General features: G+C 42.6%; 1 protein-coding gene across 1 annotated transcript in view; it reads right to left on the bottom strand.

Annotated features, from left to right (window-relative positions):
- LOC132825777 (rab-like protein 6) overlaps positions 1-23541 on the bottom strand; it is a 126267-nt gene that overhangs the window by 28542 nt on the left and 74184 nt on the right. The window contains exons 7-8 of the mRNA XM_060841243.1: positions 16827-16932; positions 3025-3128 (exon numbers count right to left, since the gene is read on the bottom strand). Coding sequence (XP_060697226.1) covers positions 3025-3128; positions 16827-16932 — 210 coding nt within the window. The remainder of the gene's footprint in view (positions 1-3024; positions 3129-16826; positions 16933-23541) is intronic.

Here is a 23541-nt window from a genome sequence, read left to right as displayed (position 1 = left end):
ATTGCAGATTTCAGAGGTGTTTCCATAAAAAGAATAATTGTGTCAATTATTTTAAATTTTTCAATCAAGTCTCCTTGGTATCTACACTTTTCTGATGTAATAAATATCAGATTTCTGAACCTGGGGTAGTAAGTGTTTTATGGTTGGTTTAAATGAGTGACCCTCCTCAAAGCTCTTTTTAAGGAACATTACTGTACAGAAGCAGGCACAAACAGCAAGACAGAGGAAATCATTCCAGGGAACAGGTTAACAGTGCAGAAGCAGCTCACCATCGGAGTTCTACCTTGAGGGAAAACTGAGACAAACAAGTACTCTCCATAGAAGGAAATGTTCTAACCTAAGCTTGGGATGCAGACTCAAAGAAACAGGCAGCCTCACAAATACCTTGTTCTAAATGTCAAGAAGCGAGGTGGAGCTAAAATTTTCATGGTACACCGTGCAATGCAGGCCATTTCCAAAAAATGACAGGAAGTTTTCACACAATGGGACCGTATGATAAAAATAGAGAGACCTGGAACTCTGACACAGTGAGAGTCCATTATAGTGTCTAAGCAAACAACATTTAAGCAAATATAATCGTCCCTGTACTCGTCAGTGTTAAGGAGGGATAAACTTTATATCTCCCAAGTCCAGTACTGCCATACAAAGTGGGGTCCAAAACCCATGCAGAAATAGCAAGAATTCTACTGAATCATTTTTCTCCAAAACCAGTGGCAATTGTTCAAAATGTTTAGAATCCATAAATGCAATCAATATACTAGTGAATTTATCTGTATTGATTTTAAAAAAGTCAGTAGAATTCTTGATTAGATTCTTAGATTCCAAACAGTGTGGGAACAGGCCCTTCAGCCCAACCAGTCCACACCGACCCACCAAAGACGAACCCACCCAGACCCATTTCCCCCTGACTAATGCACCTAACACTATGGGGCAATTTAGCATGGCCAATTCACCTGACCTGCACATCTTTGGATTGTGGGAGGAAACCAACGCAGACAGAGCTGAGAGACTAGCACCAAAGCAGACTGAGAACTGCCATCGGTGTAGAACAGGTTGTGCAGCAGCAAATCGCTGCTTAAAAAAAGTGTACCAAACTTCCGCTGAAAATTTGTCAGTGCATTGATAAAGTGACCAGGAAGGTTGACAAGGGCAGGGCAGTAGATGTAGTCTATGAATTTCAGTACAGCCTTTGATAAGGTTCCACATGGTAGGCTGCTCTGGAAGGTTAGATTGCACAGAATCCAAGGGATACACAATTAGCTTGATGGTAGGAAGCAGAGGGTAATAGTGGAAGGATGCTTATCGGACTGGAGGCCTGTGACTAGTCGAGTGTCTCAGGGGTTGGTGCTGGGGCCATTGCTGTTTGTTACTTATATCAATGATTTGGATGAGAATATGCAAGGCAACGATTAGTAAAATTGCAGATGACACTAAAATAGGTGGTATCATGGACAGTGAGGATGGTTATCACAAAATTGCAGCAAGACCTTGGTAAGCTGGGGAAGTGGGCTGGGAAATGGCAAATGGAGTTCAATATAGATAACTGTGAGGTCTTGCATTTTGGAAAGTCAAACCAAGGTAGGAGTTTCTTAGCGAATGGTAGGGCCTTAAGGAGTGTAGTGGAACAGAGGGAATTTGGGAATTCAGCACAGTTCTCTGAAAGTGGAGTCACGGGTAGACAGGACAATGAAAAAGACTTTTGGTACACTGGCCTTCAGCAGTCAGGGCAGAGAGTATAGAAGTTGGGAAATTATGCTGCAGTCATCCAGGACGTGGTAAGGCCACACTTGGAGAATTGTGTTTAATTTTGGTCATCTTGTTATAGGAAGGATGGTATTAAACTGGAAGCAGTGCAGAAGAAACTTACAAGAATGTTATCTGGACTCAATGGTCTGAACTATAGTGAGAGGTTGGAAAAGCTAGGACTCTTTTCTTTAGAGGGTAGAAGACTGAGGGGGGATCTTATAGAAGTGTATAAGATCATGAGAGGCCTAAATGCACTCAGTCTTTTTCCCAGGGTAGGGATTCGAGGACTAGAGGGCATCAGTTTAAGGTTAGAGGGGAAAGAATAAAAAGGAACCTGAGGGACAATGTTTTTTTTCCACACAGAAGGTGGTACATATATGGAATAAGCTGCCAGTATAAGTGGTTAAGGCAGATACATTAACAACATTTAAAAGGCATTTGGACAAATACATGGATAGGAGAGAATTAGAAGGATATACCCAAGTGCAGGGAAATGGTGTCAGCACAGACAGACATGGATCAGTTTGGGCCAAGGGGCCTGTCTCCGCGCTGTAGCACTCTATAAATGGGTACATTGAATAGGTGTGTTTGAGGAAAAAAACATCAACAACACACAGAAATATTAGAGAGCGAGATGAGGAAAATGTTTTCCCCAAGGGGTGGAGACTGCCTGAAGGGGTAGTAGAGGGGAAGAAACCCTTGACAAATTTTCAAGGTACCTGAATATGCACGTGAACACCTGTAGCCAACAGGGATAGAGATCAAATGCTGGAAAATGAGATTCGGCCGAGTGGCTTATTTCTTGGCCTGTGCAGACATGATAAACATCAGCGCCTCTTTCTGTGCTGTTTCTTTTTCTACATTTTCAAAACATTTTAAACATCTGAAGAAACTGAATGTACAGAGATTGGGGAAAGGCACTCTGTCACTCCTTAGAAGGGCCAACATAGACACAGTGAGTTATATGGCCTCCTTCTTTGCTGTAATGATATGATTCGATTGAATGCTTTGAAGACAAATGTTTGTGAAGTGATGTGGACAGTTCTTAAGTGAGGGACTATTACAGACAAAGTACTTTGACAGTGTAATGTTCCCCTAACAATGCAACTTAAATACGCACATTAATGCAAGGGGAGAGGTCACAATAAAATGGCATATTTCAGATCACACTTTAAAAAATGCATCTAAAACCCGCAAATCATTTTGGATGGAAAGGATTCAGAGCATTTGGAGGCCTGCTCACATGCCTCACATTTGTGAGACGAATGAAACACCTACAGTTCATAATTCTGGTCCTCAGTTTCATTCTGTACAGACAGTTCTTCCAGTGTGGCATCGATATCAAGCTGGTTGGTCTCCAGTTGCCTCAACAATGTCTCTCGCTGTAGGAAGAGGAGAATTAGTGAACATTCCAGAAACTGGCGACCACTCACCCATAATCCCAAATCAAGAGATTACCATCAATGTCTCGAATGTTTTGTTGTGGGCAGACCTGGATCCTGGTAAGAGACAATTCTTCCCATCATACCATTTCCCCATTCTATCGGACTTGAGGGATCTATGGAAATTGACCCCAAAGTTGCCACCCAAGTTGATAGGGTTGTTAAGTTTTACGGTGTGTTGGCTTTCATTAGCAGGGGGATTGAGTTCAAGAGCCCCAAGGTTAAGCTGCAGCTCTATAAAGCCCTGGTTAGACTACACTTGGAATATTGTGTTCAGTTCTGGTTGCCTCATTATTGGAAGGATGTGGAAATTTTAGAGAGGGTGCAGGGGAGATTTACCAGGATACTGTTGGGCTGGAGGGCATGTCTTATGAAGAAAAGTTGAGGAAGCAAGAGATTTCCTCACTGGAGCAAAGAGGATGACAGATGACTTGATAAAAGTGTACAAGCTGATGAGAGGCAAAGACAGAGTGGATAGCCACAGACTTTTTCCCAGGGTGGAAATGACTGTCACGAGGGGACATCATTTTAAGATAATTGGAGGAAGATTTAGGGGAGATGTCAGAGGTAGGTTCTTTACTCAGAGTGGTGGGTGCGTGGAATGCACTGCAGCGGTGGTAGTAGAGTCAGACACATTAGGGACATTTAAGCGACTCTTGGATAGGCACATGGATGATAGTAAGATGAAGGGTATGTAGGTTAGTCTAATCTTAGAGAAGGATAAAACATCAAGGGCTGAAAGGCCTGTTCTGTCCTATCTTATGTTCTACTCAATATCAGTGATCTCTCCTGATCTAGATCTGTTCTTCTGATAAGTTCCAAATGCTGCATTGTACACGCTCTTTATCTTCCCGATGGTGAACTGAGGACTTGTTTTCCACTTCTAACACATTGTCTCAGGAACATCGGTCCTGATATCTCTCACCTCCTTCAGGCTTACCGTTCCTGAGAAAGACCAGACTTGGTAAATTGACGACCTATTCTTCACCTATGAAGACCTACCCTAAAATCTAACAACCACAGTGAGATAAATCAATCTAATGTTAAAGCACAAACAATAATGCAAACGTCTCTAAACTATACAAACATGAAAAAGCTTTTATAGTATTTTCGAACTCTAGTATTAGTAAGAGAGCTGGATTCTGATACAGGGAAGTTCTCTCATCTAACCATGTGCAATGGTTAGATGAGAGAAGAATGGGCAGGACTAGCCTGTGACTCGCTTGCTCACATTCAACTTACAAACAACCAAAGAGAAGTATGTAGAGAATCTGAGTTTTCTAACCAAGTGAGAGTAACATAGGAAAAACACTTATTCTCCTCAGTCAGCAAGTGAATATAGCAATGCTTCGAAAGTTGGTTGAAGTGACTCCCTTGAGCACAGTGTGCAGTGGAACTCCTATAAAGCTGGTCTATAGCACAGCCACAAAGCAACTCTCACTCTCCTGGTAATTCCACACCCACAATCCACTTTAATAACTTTTCATCAGTGGTTGCTTTTCTCAATGTTTTAAGTCTATACCAAACCATGAATCAGATTAAGAAAGGTACTTTCCCCTGAAATAACCAACATTCAATCAACCTAAAACTCCCAACCCCTTGACAGAACCAACATGAAACCTCAGCACTCTTTTGTCTACAAAGAAGAACCAAAGCAAATATTGAGGGAAGCCAAATAGAATCTGCACTCAGTTGAGATGTCACGTTCCATCACAGCACTTGAGCACATAACAACCAGATTGAAGCTCCAGCGCTGTCCTGACCGAGGTATGTGCTTTGGGTAAGGGTAAAACCAAACCACATTTGACCCTTTCGTAAAAGACTGAGTGGCATGATTTGAAGTGGATAGGTGTGTTTTCTCCCAGGTATCCTGGTTCATGGTTAACCCTCAACCAATATCACAGAAACAGGTGACCTGGTCATCATCGCATGGTGGGAAGCTTCTGTATATAAGGTACTACCACATTCTAGGAGAAAGTGAGGACTGCAGATGCTGGAGATCAGAGCTGAAAACGTGTGGCTGGATAAGCACAGCAGGTCAGGCAGCATCCAAAGAGCAAGGGAATCGACATTTCGGGCATGAGCCCTTCTTCAGGAATGAGGAAAGTGTGTCCAGCAGACTAAGATAAAAGGTAGGGAGGAGGGACTTGGGGGAAGGGTTGAATGAAATACGATAGGTGGAAGGAGGTCAAGGTGAGGGTGATAGGCCGGAGTGGGGTGGGGGCGGAGAGGTCAGGAAGAAGATTGCAGGTTAGGAAGGCGGTTCTGAGTTAGAGGGATTTGGCTGAGACAAGGTTTGGTTGGGGGGGGGGGGGGTGGAGAGAAGAAATGAGGAAACTGGAGAAATCTAGGTTCATCCCTTGTGGTTGGAGGGTTCCTAGGCGGAAGATGAGGCGCTCTTCCTCCAGCCGTCATGTTGCTATGGTCTGGCGATGGAGGAGTCCAAGGACCTGCATGTCCTTGGTGGAGTGGGAGGGGGAGTTGAAATGTTGAGCCACGGAGTGGTTAGGTTGCTTGGTCCGGGTGTCCAAGGTGTTCCCTGAAACATTCCGCAAGTAGGCGGCCTGTTTCCCCAATATAGAGGAGGCCACATCGGGTGCAGCGGATAACGACATGTTAACACTTCATTCGAGACATCTGAAAATCTGCTGTCTCAAATCAAACTTTTGTTACTGATTACTGTAACATTAATATCATCCATGGTTTCATTGCTAATGGTAATTATGTTAACTTAACATCATGGGTTTCCTCTGGGTGATCTGGTTTCCTCCGGGTGCTCTGGTTTCCTCCCACAATCCAAAGATATGCCAGTCAGGTGAAATGACCATGCTAAATTGCCCATTGTGCCCAGGATGTGTAAGTTAGGTGCATTAGTCAGGGGTAAATGTAGAGTTATGGGGTGGGATACTCTTCAGAGTGTTGGTGTGGAATTGTTGGGCCGAAGGTCCTGTTTCCACACTGTAGGCATTCCATGATTCATGATTCTATGAAATAGTGTCCCTCATTTAATATCACTTTCTTTGGCATTTTCAATATGCTGATCACCTCCTCTACTGTGATACAGAGCAATTATTCAGGTTATCCACTATTCCTTTCCTTTCAGTGCCAATATCAACCCTCTCTCAGCAACGTTTTGAGGAAGTGCTGCTCCCCAGTGTCCTGGTCAATACTTGTCCCTCAAAATAACAGCACAACTATTTACATATTGTGACAACACAGACAGTTGCATTGTCTACATTACAATTCTTCACTGGCTCAGAAGATCTTTTGGAACTCCAGCTTCCGTGAAAGATGCTATATAAATGAAAATGTAATGTATGGAATGTAGGGCGGCATGGTGGCTCAGTGGTTAGCACTGCTACCTCACCGCACCAGGGTCTTGGGAGTGAATCCAGCCTCAGGTGACTGTCTGTGTGGAGTTTGCACATTTTCCCCATGTCTGCGTGGGTTTCCTCTGGGTGCTCTGGTTTCCTCCCAGAATCCAAAGATGTGCAGGTCAGGGGAACTGGCCATGCTAAATTGACAATACTGTTCAGGGATGTGTAGGCTAGGTGCATTAGTCAGGGGAAATGGAGGATAATAGGGTAGGGGAATGGGTCTGGGTGGTGTGGACTTGTTGGGCCGAAGGGCCTGCTTCCACACTGTAGGGATTCTATATATATCTATATATGAATGTGACTTATACATATATTTTGATACCACTTGTGTTAAAGTTTGGATTTGAAGTAATGGTGTATTTTTTTTTCCTGCGTGAAGGAATTAATAATTGACGAATGCTTCTGTAGCCATGGTGACTTTTATTAGAAAACAGTTTGACAGGTCTAGTCTTCAGACATATGGGTTTTTATTTAACTTAAGAGGGTGTACGACCTAACAAAGTAAACAATTGTGCCTCAAAGCTTCTGTTAGAAATTTCAGGACTTTTTTTAAGCTTAAGGGAAGTTGCGCAGAAGTTTAATTACTTAATGCTTATCCCAAAAAGCAGAGACGACAGTTTGATTTGTTAATATTAGACTAAAGAAATACTGATAACCCCAGACCAGTGTTGGGATAAAATCCTGAAGAAGTTATTTGAAGCTGAGATTATTTAAGCTCAGATGTATCATAGCTCCAGGAATAAGGTACCAGATTTTCCTGTATGGAAGTTGAAGTCTAATTAAACCCATTGAGTTGTTCGGCAAAGGGATTTTCTGGCATATGTATGGGACAGGAATACTTTGGAATCTTTCAACAACTGGTTTGAGAATTAATTGGATCATATTTAACCATGCATTGCAAAGTATGCAAGTTTGTTATTATAAGTAAATAGACTACTCTACTGCATCTTACCTTCACTTCTTTTGTTAAATAAGCCTCGATTTTTTCTTTAAAAACAAATCTGCAACATTGTGTGATTATGTTTCAGTGAAAAACCACCTTGTCAACTCTAAAACAAGACAGAATTTAATCCAACAAGCCGTTTTTAGACTGGGATCAAATTGTTAAGTAATAATACCACTTGGGTTGATAACATTTGATACAGCCATGTGCATGAGAGGGAGCAAGGGGGTGTGTGTTTGCAAGAGGGAGTGAGAGAGCACGAGAGACAGAGAGAGAGAGAGAGAGAGAAAGAAAGTATTTATTGAAGGGTGAGTGTATGCACATATGCGTGCATGAGTGTTTGCATGTGAATGAGACAGCATGAGAATGCATGCATGCAAGAGCACGTGCACACAAGTAAGCATACAAGCATGCAAGAGTATGAAAGTGTATTTGCGTGTGTCTGCACGCATGCATGTGCATGCATGTATCTTGGCCCCAATTCTTAGGCAGAGAAGTGAAAAAGAATGTGAATTATTTATCAGGACAAAATATATAGGATATTGTCACCTAAAACTTATCATGGAAACATTACAAACGTGCACAAGTTCCTTCATTAGATTTTACCAAATACAAATAGCGGAGTAATATCATGAACCTCAGTGTTTGAAAGCGGTCTTCATTCAGTATAGAATAAGAAGCCTGTTTATTTCTCCCCTGTGCATTTTGAGAGAGGGAATACAAAGGCTAGCTATTAGCAGCACTGGATCAGAATGAGCCAGGTCCCAAGGCAATGTTTATCAGAACTCCAGAACATTAGGTATCAGTTCCATCAACGATACATAACACTACCATCATTCAATATTAAAGAGGAGTCACAGTTTAACTGTCAGCGAAAAGTCAAACCCGCCAGTGATCAAATTCATGACATGTTAACTCCAGTGCTGCTGATCCCAATGGTAGCTATAGGAGAACATGGCTGACATTCATTCTCAAAGACTGTTATTCGAGAAGTCATCATTGACATTACAAGAATCTGGTTGTCAGGCCATTATCACAGTGCTATGTGGGGGAACATGGTGAGTGAATCAGTAGCAGAGGTCAGAGTCCAGGCAATGCCAATGGGAAGATAATGGTCAATGCGTTCACTATCTCTATAGTCAACACTCTGATGTAGACCATAAGGTACTGCAATTTTTTAAAAAATTAACTTTCAGCCCCATTAATTTCTCCAGTACAATCTTCTAATACTAATTTCCTTCAGCTCCTCTTTGTTCCCAGCCATTTGGATTTTCAGTTCAGAGATATTATGCATCTTTCCTCAAAAGAAAACACAAACTAATCATTTCTCTATTTCCCATAATGAATTTTGACTGTGCTTGTAGTGGACACATGTTTAGTACAGCCAAATGTTACCTTGACAATCTATTTGTGTGTTTCTTTGGGTGAGATCGATATCCTATCCTCCCTTTATCAGTTTCTTGGACTTCATTGCCTGTATTCTAAAAACCACCCAATCGTTGGACTTCCTGCTATTTCTTGCCACTTTATAAGCCCTCTCTTCTAAAATCTTGTTTAATCCTTAGCTTCCTTTATCAGCTGCAGCTGACCAACTGTTTTTGTGATCTTGCATCTTGAAGAAATGAACCGTCGCAGTCAGTCATGTTATAGATAGTTAAGGATTGTCCAATTCTTATTATTATGGAATATGGTCTCGGTGGGGGGGGTGGGAGGGATCCAGGGTGGACAGTGTGTGGAGGGAGAACACACTGCTGATCCAATCTCCAGGAGTCCGGATTGAATTCAGGTGATGAAGTGGCAATGGAAACCTGTCACCAGGCACCCATCTACATGAGGGATATTTCCTTGCTGCACCTCCTCAGGATCATCCATACCCTGCTCTGGGAGCCACTGCTGAAATCAGTGATCGTCAGTTCTTATACTAACTGTGCCAATATGAGCAGTTGCTGATCCTGGTAGGGTGCTTGGGCCTTCTCTAGGGCTTTCCTTTATACACCTGGATAAAGGAAAGCAATGGCAGGAATGGGGGGGGGGGGGGCACACATGATGAAGAAAATCAGATTGAAACTTACAGAATACGGAAAGGCCTGGATAAAGTGGATGTGAAGATGGTGTTACCACAAGTAGGAGCAACTAGGACCAGAGGGGACAGTCTCAGTGAAGGGATGACCTTTGGGACTCAGGTAAAGTGGAATTTTTTCAGCCAGAAGATGGTCAATCGGTGGAACTCATTGTCACAGAGAACTGGGAGGCCAAGTCATTGAGTGTATTTAGGACAGAGATACTTCTTGATTAGTCTGGAGATCAATGGATATGGGGGAGAAGGCAGGAGAATGAGGTGGAGAAACCTATCAGCCATGATGAAAAGGTGGTGCAGACTCAATAGGTTGAATTACCTAATTTTCCTCCTCTATCTTATGTCACTGAAGAGGAATGGAGTTTAGCAGGGGAGATGATCTCTTTAGCAGGCCCCCTTGCTCCCTCTCCTTCCAATGTTGGAACCTTCAATCAGACACCAGGCGCCTTTGAACAAGAGAATCACCTGGAAACCCAACAGACCATACTCCAAGTACAGACAGCCACCACCCATTATTAAGTTAACATCAGCAGCCGCAGGGAATGGTCCTTAAGTGGGCATTAATCACCCAGTTAAGGACCTCAACAGCATTAGGGCTGGGAAGGCTGCCTACACGTTTTCCTGAAACTCATCTAATCATGTGGAGGTGGCAGAATCTTCATCTTGCACACTCCAACATTAACAAACAGTGTCACGAACCCCACTTCCTCCACCACAAATGTGCCTCCAGAATCGGCACTGAATTCAGCTCTTTGTAGCTCAACGCTGTGGAGCAAGGAGTAGACTTTCCAGTGCTCAAGTCACTACACATACAAACTGTAACAGGAGCTGCACCAACTGTGAAATATTTATCTGCCTTCAACCAAGTGGCCAGTATCAGATCCTACATGTGCAGCTCTTTATTTCATTAGGAGGTTGTAAACAGAACCTGATTTTCTCCAGACCTCATCAATAAAATATCACGGTTTTAAAAATCAGATCTTTCTGGAAACGGGGCTCATATCAGGCTCTTCAGATTAAAATTATTCTTGAACAAGCCACTCAAATTCTCCAAGTATAAAATGTTATTGTGGGTATTGGGTCCTACCGATCCCTTTTAGGAGATATGTGGAACATTCCTGCTCCAGTCTTACTCAGACCCTGACCCTCAACACTTGCTCTGGTACAATGACGAATACTGACATACTGGCCTGCTCACCCGGAATCTGAATAACTTGTTAACTTGGCTTCCCATTAGCTCATCTACACCTGATCCATCTCCCACTCTTTCCTTCCTTGAATTCTCAGCTTCACTTTCTGGGGATAGGATATGGACCGAGCCACTGACTACATCTGCCCACGAGCTGTTTCCTGCAAGGATTCCATTCCATTCGCCCAGTTTCACTGCCCTGGACCAAGTGCTGTGGTGATGCAACCTTCCACACCAGTGTTTCCCTGACATATATTCCTTTCATCTCACCTGAAGGCTACCTCCTGCACGCAATCATGGATGACAGCATCCATACCTATGAATAACGTATTACTTACAGTTCCACTCTCGCTCATTCCCCTGCCTCTCACTTTACCAGTCTTCTTATTCAATTCACCATCCTCTGCCAGTCTCAACTTCAAAGTGATGCCACTATCAAACACATCTTTCTTTCCTCTTTCAACCTTGAGTGGCCGTTCCTGCTATGTGAGACGATGCTGTCACTTTAACAAGATAATTTTATCCTTGGGTTTTTAAGAGGGGTCATAAAAGCAGAGGTGCTGAAATGTCTGGAATGTCTGCCTTAACAATGGCAGGGGAGTGGCCAGTTTCCCCAGTTCAGGTTTCTTTCTAGTTTGGTTTACTTGTAGCAGTAGCTGCCAGTAGCTGTAGCAGAAGCTACTGCAATGCAAAAAAAGGTTCCATGCTTCAGCAGATGATTCTTGACTGGCTTTTGTGTCTGAAATCCCTCTTGCATGCAAGAACTAAATTTACCTTTTGCCAAGGGATGTCTTTCTGGAATGTTACGGGAATTGGAACAGTTCCTTAGTTAAGTTGCATGTTGGGTCAGTTAAGTTTGCCAACAGTTAAGTTATTCTAAATTCTGTTTCTTTTGTTTGTGTTTTGATTGTAGTATTTATATAAACTCAGTTTTGCTTAAAGCTGAGTGGTTTGACCAGCTGCAACATATCTGGAATATCCACTTCACATCTGCCTTTAAAATAAGAAAAGTTAGGGTCTGAGCTACCTTCTTCAAATATTTTGAGGGGTCTGGCCTGGTGCATAACATATACCATTCTGGTTCATTCCTTCTAGGTGCAGCAACAGCTTATGTGTCGAGTTTACATACTGACTGCTCACAACGTGATCTTCTCTTCGTTGGGAAGTCCTAACTCAGATTGGGTGACTGCTTTGTGGTACACATCCCCTTGTTCTGCCATGGTTTGGCGTTTTAGCTGTTGATCTTGCTCTGATATTAACATATTTGTTTTCGGAATCCTGCACTGTTTCAACAAAGCTCAACATAAACCCAAGGCACCGATGTGCATCTTCTGAAGAGGCACTTCCATGCTTCCAGAATCCACGATGTTTAACAGTTCCAAACAGTTACACTCTGCCCTCATTTTATATCCTTTTCTCTGCACAGTTTGGTTTTTGTTTTTTTCTGTCAGCAGCACATCTGTTCTCAACTTATTGTTTCTTCCTTGTCCTATTCTTGTTCCCTTTGGTCCTGTCAGACTGTTTCTGTCAGTCAATCTCTCTCGTCTCCATCTTCTAGAGTCATAGAGATGTACAGCACGGAAACAGACCATTTGGTCCAACCCGTCCATGCCGACCAGATATCCCAACCCAATCTAGTCCCACCTGCCAGCACCCGGCCCATATCCCTCCAAACCCTTCCTATTCACATACCCATCCAATGCCTTTTAAATGTTGCAACTGTACCAGCCTCCACCACTTCCTCTGGCAGCTCATTCCATACACGTACCACTCTCTGCGGGAATAAATTGCCCCTTAGGTCTCTTTTATATCTTTCACTTCTCACCCTAAACCAATGCCCTATAGTTCTGGACTCTCCCACCCCAGGGAATATACTTTGCCTATTTATCCTATCCATTCCCCTCATGATTTTATAAACATCTATAAGGTCACTCCTCAGCCTCCGACGTTCCAGGGAAAACATCCCCAGCTTAATCAGCCTCTCCCTGTAGCTCAAACCCTCCAACCCTTGCAACATCCTTGTAAATCTTTTCTGGACCTTTTCAAGTTTCACAACATCTTTCTGATAGGAAGGAGACCAGCATTGAACGCAATATTCCAAAAGTGGCCTAAACACTGTCCTGTACAGCCACAACATGACCTCTCAACTCCTGCACTCAATACTTTGAACAATAAAGGAAAGCATACTAAATGTCTTCTTCACTATCCTATCTACCTGCGACTCTACTTTCAAGGAGCTATGGACCTGCACTCCAAGGTCTCTTTGTTCAGCAACTCGCCGGAGAACCTTACCATTAAGTGTATAAGTCCTGCTCTGATTCGCTTTCCCAAAATGCAGCACCTTTCATTTACCTGAATTAAACTTCATCTGCCACTTCTCAGCCCATTGGCCCATTTGATCAAGATCCTATTGTATCTCACCCTTCGTTTATCCTCAACCCACCTGACCCAACCTCAAACCCATTTCATCCATAATTTTGTCTAGTTCCCATCTGACCATTAGCCTGAAACACTAACTCACTCCACAGATTCTGCCAGTTTTTCAGCATTTTCTGTTTCTATTTCAGATTTCCAGCATCCACAACTTTCTGCTCATCAATTCCTAAGGTATAGGTTCCTGATAAAACCAACTACCCCACTACTTATTCCGGACTTGAAATCAAAACCTCACTTTGAAACCTGGTTGAATTTCATAAAATCTAATAGGTTTGTTACTTGACATGAACTTGTTCAAACTCAGAAGACTGAACTGGATACGGCCAACAATGGTCATGGTTGTGAAAATAGAAAAGGACCTGATGACACGAAAGATGATTCTCAACCTTGGCTTTCTGGACATAAGCAGAAAATAGCAAGCAACTAGCAAGATTTATATCGGACTCTCATCTGGCAACACCTTACTTCCTTTCTGGGTAAATTAGCTATTGGCCAGATTCTATTGCAAGAATAACACTGGAACTGCTGATGCACAATACCATCATTCCTATAAAACTGATAGCAACTTCTGGAGAATATTTAGAAGCAGTTAAAAGAAAAGATCCAGATGCTGGGTTATAGTCTCCTCAAAATCCATTAGCACTCACTGAACTAACCAGAACCTGTCCCTTCAACACGGTTAGCCTCAGTGCAAACATAATGAAACAGTCAGACCTTGCTGAAGGTATGTAAGGGGATATAACTGGGATTTAAATGACATCTAAATTCATAATTACTGTTAAAATGCACAACAGGAACTGCAATCTAATTTTATTATTTGTGTAATGTACAATTTCTCCAATTTTTAAGAATGAAGCGTTTTCAGTATCAGTTTCTACCTCAACTTTGTACTTGCATCTCAATAACGTATTTCACTGTGAAACTGTAAAAAGTGAAGGACTGGGGGTGGGGCCGACAGGGAACACATTTTTATGGTGAGAGAAGTAAGTTTTAAAAACTGCACATTGCTTCCTGCATTGCTCTCTGTAAATAATTGAATGGATTGACTGCCTATCCTGCTTGATGACACTACTGCTGCCTGGCCCCTGGACATGGCACCAGATTCAAACTGACACCAGGAATAGGGAAATCTATCATGGAGACACGGTTTGATTTATGTGGGTGTTTCTTCCGGAATAGTGGCACATGCTACTAGCTTGCTTAATGATAAGGGCTTGGGTAATGTTGTAGAAGAGAAAGACTTAGGGGCTCAACTATATAATTCTTTGAAACTTAAGTCACAGGGTGGTTAAGTTTAGCACACATGCCTTCATGGCTCAGATCTCTGAGTATAGGAGTTGGGACATCATGTTGAAGGTTGTACAGGATGTTGGAGAGGCCTCTTCTGGAATACTGGAGGTGCCGGGGGGTGGGGACAACATTAGGGAACACATTTTTATGGTGAGAGGAGAAAGTTTTAAAAACGACATAAGGGTCATTTTTTTTTTGCACAGAGCATCATTCATGTGTGGAATAAACTGCCAGAGGAAGAGGTGGACGCAGGTACAGTTACAACATTTCAAAGACATTTGGATAAGTACACAAGTTACAAAGGTTTGCAATGATAAGGGCTAGGAGCAGGCAGGTGGGACTAGTTTAGTTTGGGAACATTTGGCTTGAATGGTCTGTTTCTATGTTGTATGACTCGGTGACGGCAGAATCAGGGGCTAAGGTCTTCTCGCTAAGCTGTAGGTTTGATATCCAGACGTTTCATTACCTGGCTAGGTAACATCATCAGTGGCGACCTCCAAGTGAAGCGAAGCTGTTGTCTCCTGCTTTCTATTTATATCTTTCTCCTGGATGGGGTTCCTGGGGTTTGTCGTGATGTCATTTCCTGTTCGTTTTCTGAGGGGTTGATAGATGGCATCTAGATCTATGTGTTTGTTTATGGCATTGTGGTTGGAGTGCCAGGCCTCTAGGAATTCTCTGGCATGTCTTTGCTTAGCCTGGGAAACTCTAACCACCTTATCATACATCAAAGAAGTTTCAGAAATGACAGCCAGACTATCAAGACCCTTCGGAATTCTAGTAGCACACAAACCCACCAACACTCTCAAACAAAAACTAACAAACTTAAAAGACCCAGTACAACCCATGGACAAACCAACGTCACCTACAAAATTCCATGCAAGGATTGCCACAAACACTACGTAGGACAAACAGGAAGACAGTTAGCCACCAGGATACACGAACACCAGCTACCCACAAAAGGACACCACCCTCTCTCCCTCGTAGCTCTACACATGGATGAAAAAAACCCATCAATTCGACTGGGCCAACACATCTATCCTGCGACAGGCTAAGCAAAGACATGCCAGAGAATTCCTAGAGGCCTGGCACTCCAACCACAACGCCATAAATAAACACACAGATCTAGATACCATCTATCAACCCCTCAGAAAACGAACAGGAAATGACATCACGACGAACCCCATCCAGGAGAAAGATATAAATAGAAAGCAGGAGACAACAGCTTCGCTTCACTTGGAGGTCGCCACTGATGATGTTACCTAGCCAGGTAATGAAACGTCTGGATATCAAACCTACAGCTCAGTGAACAAAGCTACACCCTAAACCTCAACTGAGCTACAAACCTTCACAAGTCTGAGAATGAATTTAGTTTTCAAACAAAAAAAGGTTACTTAATATTTCTTGTGGAATTTGAACATTCTATATGTCCATTTTATCTTTCCCCATTTCCCCAGTTCTTGTCATTCCTTTCCTGTGGTCTGTGACTCATGCTAGTTTAAGTTCCAGAAATCAGTATCTCACCTATTAGCTACTCATATTACTTCAATTAGCAGTTTCACCTATGAAGCATCACTGTGTAGAGTACAAACAAATGTGTGCACAAAAAATATGTCTGCATGCTTTCACTGCGCAAATGATCACGCGCACACCCCATCACGTATGCGCGCGCACAAAACAGGCATTCCATCTCACATGCACACATTCATTCACTCAACCAGATGGAGACCATGGGAAGAACATTATTGATCTTCTGTTCCTGTCTTCTGAAATGTTGAACTAGAGAGCACAGGTTTAAGGTGAAAGGGGAAAGATTAAAAAAGGACCTGAGGGGTAACTTTTTCACGCAGAGGGTGGTGCTTTATGTAATGAGCTGCCAGAGGAAGTGATGGAGGCTGGTACAATTACAATATTCAAAAGACATCTGGTTGGGTGTATGAACAGGAAGGGTTTACGAGGGATATGGGCCAAATGCTGGCAAATTGGACTAGGTCAGGTTGGGAAAGTCTGCCTGGTGCGGATAAACAAGACCAAAGGGACCTGTTTCTGTGACTATATTATTTTATACTAAAACCTTTCATGATACCAAGAAAGGTAGAACTTGCCTATTTTGCAAGACCCCACTGCCTAATGCACTGTATGTTTCAGCACCTGTGCACAATTTTACTGAGTCAACAAGTTGCAAAGTCAAAGAACCTAGGATTTTAGCTCATTCCATGAGGAGTTTTAGTAATTAAAGAAAGTGTGCACATCTAGGTGCTGTGACAAATGGTCGGCCCCAATGCTACAGCTGTAATTAAGAACTCAAAACATGCGCCAAACCACTCACCTGCAACTGGAGAAATGGAATATTGAAAAATTTGTGCAAATACTTCAGGCCAAAGCCATTCCGCATTGATGATTCTGCATAGCGAATATAGGATGATCTCGGCGACCTAACAGTCAAAGAAAAGGCAAAAGGATGAATTCAGATTCTAACAAAAGAGGATTAAAAATATAATAAAGAGAGAAAATAAACTAGGAAGGTAAACTAGTGAGGAATGTAACAACTGGCACTAAGAGTTTCTTTAATTTTTCAAAATCTTTGGATTCTGGAGAAGAAATGGAAGTTTAGAGAAGTTACAATGGGACACACTACTCAAAGGGACAGAGGCAAAAGGTAGTCAACTATGGGCCAATTAGACTAATATTTAAGTGCTGGAGAACTGGTGGAATCGATTATTATGTATAGTAGTCCCTTCTGTGAAATGCCTGAGGAAAATCACTGAAGCGCTTCACAGGAGGCTCCCAAGCACTGAGGATGTCACCGAGACAGGGGACGAAATGTCTGCAACGCAAATTCCCAGCTCGGCAAACAGAACCACAACACCTCTCTCTCCATCTTATTCCTAGCTCTTTTGTTGACAATCTTGAAATTGTGACTTCTTGTTCCTGACATACCAACTACTGGAAACAGAATATCCTTCTTTACTTGTCAAAATTGTTCATAACTTTGAATACCTCAATAAGGTCACCTCTGCCCCAAGATGAAAAAGCACCCATTTCTCTAATCTTTCCTTTTATCTAAAATCCCCCAGTTAGTCCCACCAATCCCAAAATGGTCCTTTACAAATTCCAAAAATAAAAAAATTCTTTGCATAGTACCCAACAGCAATCCAATACAGTACTCACACCAAAATCCCCTTCTCTTAATACTTCAATAGGTTTTAGGTAACTGTGATGTAATTCTAAGATCAGAACCTTTGACAGCTTATCCCTGTAGATAACATACACTTTGGTTTAAATAAACTCAGCTTCTAGCTCTCCACAGGATTTTATCCCACCACTGCTGGTCTGAGACTATTATGGACTCCATAATCTAGGTAATCTAGTTCCACTGTATTCTCCCCAAATCCCCAGGCAAAAACATCACCGAGCTGCCCAAAACAATGTAAAACTTAAACAAAACAAAATCCCATCCAGAAATTTCTAACACAAACCTGAGGTACTACTGTCTACCTTGAGAATTCAAAATCCAAAAGTAAACCCCCCAAAAATCGTTCAGCTGCCAAAGTAGCCCTCAGAAATGGTTTTAAAAGAAATCACCATGGCTACAGAAGTATCTACAGGCTAATTCACTTCAAAGGTACAGAAACTAATGCAAAAATCAAAAACCAAACTTTAATGATTTTAAAAACATATAAAATCATAGAATAGACAGCACCATTTTGAAATTTACAGATAATATGAAACGTAACAGGAATAGAACTGTTCAGAGACTCCAGGAGCATTTGGACAGACAAAATGGCCAGATAAATGGCAGGTGCAATTTAATATCAATAAATATGAAGAGATGCATATTCGGCCGAACAATGTGGAAAGCCAGTATAATCTAAATTAGACAGGCAGGAGGCTGGAAGAAAACAGCAAGCCAGGCAGCATCAGGAGGTGGAGAAGTCAATATTTTGAGTGCAATCCTTCTTCAGGAGTAGGGTTGGGTATGGAGGGAGCTGCAGATAAAGGAGGTGATGGAGGCAGAATGGTGAAGTGGGGACATGTGAAGACAGGTAGAGGGCATGACCTGGTTGGTCAATGGGAGGAATTAATCCAGTTTTGGGGGGGCGGGGGAGCAGGTGTGGAAGGAAGCTGAGAGGGGCTGGGGAGGGAGTCTGTCTATTTTGAAATAGTATAATCTAGATTGCATGATCTTCAGAAGAATCAAAAACAGAAGAGACTGGGAATGAAAATCCAGAAGTTCTCAAAGTAGGGGATGTTGATAAGGCAATTGAAACATTATATTGATATTTTCTATACAGGGGACTGAAACACAAAAACAAGGAGGCAACATTAAACATTTACAAATCACTGTTTCAGGCTCAGCAGGAGTACTGTGCGCAGTTCTGAACAGCACACTTCAGAAAGGATGTGAAGGCTTTGGACAGGGTGCCCAGAAGGTTTAACCAGGAGGTTCAGTTTTGTACAGAGATTGAAAAAGCATGCTTCTTACAGCAGATACAACCGAGTCATTCCAAATTCAGGAGTTTTGGGGATCAACTAAAAGAATGAGAAATGACTATCGTAGAGTTGGATAGATATGGCACACAATTTGAGAAAGTGAAGAAATCAGATTCCAAAGTAATACAAAAATAGTTAACTGTGTCCTGAAGCAGAATCACTTGGGGAACCAGGAGAAAACTGGAGAGAGAGGTTAGCTAACTCATAACAGATCCAAAATGTGTTGCTGGAAAAGCGCAGTAGGTCAGACAGCATCCAAGGAGCAGGAGAATCGATGTTTCAGGCATAAGCCCTTCTTCAGGAATCTTCATAAGCCCTGAAGAAGGGCTCATGCCTGAAACGTCGATTCTCCTGTTCCTTGGATGCTGCCCTGACCTGCTGCGCTTTTCCAGCAACACATTTTCAGCTCTGATCTCCAGCATCTGCAGTCCTCCCTTTCTCCTCATAACAGACCCAGCAAAGGTAATGAAGGCAAAATGGCTCGGTCATCTGCTCTGAGATTCTATAATTCTACACAATGAAAGAGTTAAGAAATGCCACGAGAAATTTAACTTTTGAAGTTTCTCACCACTGTGGGTCTGTTGAGGACCAATCAATACAGATTGATTACTCTGCTTACCAATAACACCAGTATTGTTGCATTAAGAGACCACCCAAGACAGTAAAAAGAGATCTAAGTGGACCTTGCCCTGAGATCCTCCACCACCATCAATAATACGCTTCATGCACAAACTACTGCACACATTTACTGAGTTCTCTCGCCAAGTCAGAAATACTGGCTTTGTTCCTCAAGTGATTGGAAGTTGAAGTGGGAAGTGTTCGGTTTCCATACTGTAGGGATTCTATGAAGGTGGACATTCCTCGTTCTTATCTTGTGAATAGTCAAAGCACCCAGTGGAGGAATATGAAACAGAATTCAGCCAAAACCGGAAAACCTCAGCAATGAATGACAAAGTAGGGGTTCTTCAAATGATCTTCAAAAACACTAGATGCCCATTCTAGCAGTGAGCATCATGACCTGCAGCCAAATCACCCTGCTACAATGATGTTCCAGTCTAAAAGTAACAACTATATACAACTGGACATTCAGCCAAGAGTTAACATAGCAAGAGCCTCAGTGCAAATGTTGTGATTATGCAAGTAAGATTACTAATAAGTTTAATTCAATATTTAAAGAGCTCTCAAAAACAGTTTGCGACAAAAGTACTCCTGAGAATTCAAATGGTTTACAACAGGTCATAAAATATGTAGGAGCATTCCATCAGCACTCCAGCCAGTCTGACAGATCACTATCCAAAGAGAAACTGCAGAATCCAACCTTAATTCTTGGTAACTGCTCATCAGCCTTGGCGATGAATGTAAATACTTTATTTGTGAAGTAGTAGGTGCCAGCAGGGGTGAGCTAGACGCAAGCAGTTGCTAGGGGCAGAAAGAGACTGGGTAAAAATGTATTGAAAAAACAGGCAACTCATCATTCCCACAACCTAATTTATTCACTGGCAACTCCCAGCAGCATTTGCTGAATAATGCTGCTTTTTTGAACTTTCAGAAACAAACTGAGTTGCAATGAGGGGGCAGGAGGGACCAGTGAGTGAAGCTTCTGAAAAGAGATCTCTAAACAGCCGCGGTCATTGCTGTACTGGCTGTCAGCATACTGCCATCAATGTGAAGGAGGGAACAAAGAGGAGAAGAGGGTGCTCCATTGTATACAGCTAAATGCTAATCTTTCAGCACTTTGCACCATGGCGTATATCCTGTGTTTCGAGCTGGTAATAAATACAGAATGTTAATTTAACCACTCAGGACTTTGTGGGGATTCAGTCGCCCTGAAAAGAGTGCCAGTGGGAGCTATCATATTCTTAGCTCAAAAGACAGACTTTGCTTTGAGAGCATAACCTCAGGACAACTCAAAGTGCTTCAGGGTAATGAAAGTGACTGAGCTTTAGTAAAAACCAGAAAAATCGCTAATGCTGGAAACCAGAAACAAAAATCGTTGGAAGAGCTCAGCAGGTCTGGAAGCATCTCTGGAGAGAAATCAGAGTTAATGTTTCAGGGACAGTGACCCTTCCACAAAATTGAGTTCTGGGGAAGTTCCTCAGTTTTGAGAAAAGGTCACTGGACCCAAAACATTAACTTTGATATCTCTCCACAGGGGCTGTCAGACCTGTTGAGCGTTCCTAACACTTTCTGTTCAGTTTCTGAACTTTAGCAGCAACCAGTTTAGACAGAAAGACCTCACAATCAGCAATGTAATTGTGACAAGAGAATCTGTTTTAATGGTGTTGGTTGGGGGTTAATAATAGGACAGAACACCTGTTTCCCTGCTGTTAAATTATGTACAGCTTCTCAGTCTAGACGTAACTCCCCACTTCCCCTTCCCGCAGAGATTTCCATGGAGACGGTCACATCAACAGGGGGAGTGTTACTTAACAGACAGCAAACTCTGAAGGCACACAGAATGATCCAAATCCACAACTCCTGAAGGTGGTAGAAACTGATCCAGCAAGTCCCCAGTATCACCTTCTCCTAATCTTTGCAAGCTCCCATTCCTCGAAGGTGTTGTCTCTCAAATATATGCCTGCCAGTCCCAGATATCCAAGTTTGAATCAGGTTTATATACATAAATACATAAATGATTTGGATAAACGTGTTGAGGTAGTTAGAAAGCCACAAAGGGATCAGTTCCATGTTTTACTTCTCTTTCAAGGCATAGTGGGACTCGAGGGTTAAACATTCCACTACCAAAGAGACTCACTGCAGTACCAATTGCATGTCTGCCCTCTTATAGAGTAGACAGAACATCTCAGTAGGGAGGAGGCTGGCTGAATCCTAGAGGAGGAATCCAGTGGAGCCACACATGTGGATTCGTCTGCAGCCTCAAGCAAAGATACGTGTCCTCCCCAGACATGACTGATAGCCTGTTAAACTGCCTCCTGCTCCCACTATCTTGCTTTCCCTCTGTATTACCATAGTTTTGTGAATCCCCCATTGAAAACAGGCAAAACCCTTCTGTTTTAATCTCTTCCTATTAACACATGATCATTAAGAATACAATAATCAGTCCCTGTAACCCATTCACTCGTTATCACAGGACATCGACATTCACCAGGCCTTGTAAAATCATAATTGCCCATCTTAAACAACGTAATGGCAATCAACCATGTGACCTTTTGTATTATTCCTATAAAAAGTACTGCCTTTGTGTGGAGAGCAGAGATTCCTGGAGATGTGTCACCACAAGTAGACACCTGACTACTTTTGGGGACACTGAGAATCTCTCGCCGGCTATCTGATAATAAAGCTTCTGCCACTGTACTGAAACTGGTGTTGTCTGGATTTGTGGAAAAAAATTCACATCAACAGGATAGGTGGTCTCATTACCAAATTTGCAGATGACACGAAGATTGGTGGAGTATCAGATAGTGAAGAGGATTGTCAGAGAATATAGAGGAATATACACAGATGGGAGAGTTAGGAAGAGAAATGGTAGATAGTGTTCAATCTGGGTAAACGTGAGGTGATGCATTTTGGAAGGTGCAATTCCAGAGCAAACTATACAGTAAATGGAAAAGTCCTGGGGAAAGTTATGTACAGAGAGATCGAGGTGTTCAGTTCCATCGTTCCCTGAAGGTGGCAACGCTGGTCAGTAGAGCAGTCAAGGAGGCATACGGTATGCTTTCCTTCATCGGAAGGGGTATTAGATTAGATTCCCTACAGTGTGGAAATAGGCCCTTCGGCCCAACTAGTCCACACCGACCCTCCGAAGAGTAACCCACCCAGACCCATTTCCTTATGACTAATGCCCCTAACACTATGGGCAATTTAGCATCACTAAGCCTCCTAACCTGCACATCTTTGGAATGCGAGGAAACCCACGCAGACACAGGGAGAATGTGCAAACTCCACACAGTCACCCGAGGCTGGAATCAAACCTGGGATCCTGGTGCTGTGAGGCAGCGGTGCTAACCACTGAGCCACCGTGCTGCCCCAACTCTTGTATTGAGCTCAAGAGTTTGGCAAATCATGTCACTTTGTAAGTTTTTGGTTCGACCACTTTTGGAATTCTGCGTACAGTTCTGGTCGCCAATTACCAAAAGGATGTGGATGCTTTGGAAAGGATGCAAAGGAGGTTCACCAGGATGTTGCCTGGTTTGGAGGGTGCTAGCTATGAAGAGAGGTTGAGTAGATTAGGATTATTTTCATTAGAAAGATGGAGATTGATGGGGGACCTGATTGAGGTCTACAGAATCAGGAGAGGTATAGACAGGGTGGATAGGAAGAAGCTTTTTCCCCAGATTGGGGGACTCAATTACTAGGGGTCACGAGTTCAAAGTGAGAGGAGAAAAGTTTAAGAGAGATATGCGTGGAAAGTTCTTCAATAGACAATAGATGCAGGAGTAGGCCATTCTGCCCTTCGAGCCTGCACCACCATTCAATATGATTATGGCTGATCATCCTTAATCAGGATCCTCTTCCTGCCTTATCTCCATAAACCTTGATTCCACTATCCTCGAGAGCTCTATCCAACACTTTCTTAAATGAATCCAGAG

This window comes from Hemiscyllium ocellatum, chromosome 21 (assembly GCF_020745735.1).
Source record: "Hemiscyllium ocellatum isolate sHemOce1 chromosome 21, sHemOce1.pat.X.cur, whole genome shotgun sequence".
NCBI classification, from domain to species: domain Eukaryota; kingdom Metazoa; phylum Chordata; class Chondrichthyes; order Orectolobiformes; family Hemiscylliidae; genus Hemiscyllium; species Hemiscyllium ocellatum.
This window is presented reverse-complemented; position numbering and strand designations above follow the sequence as displayed.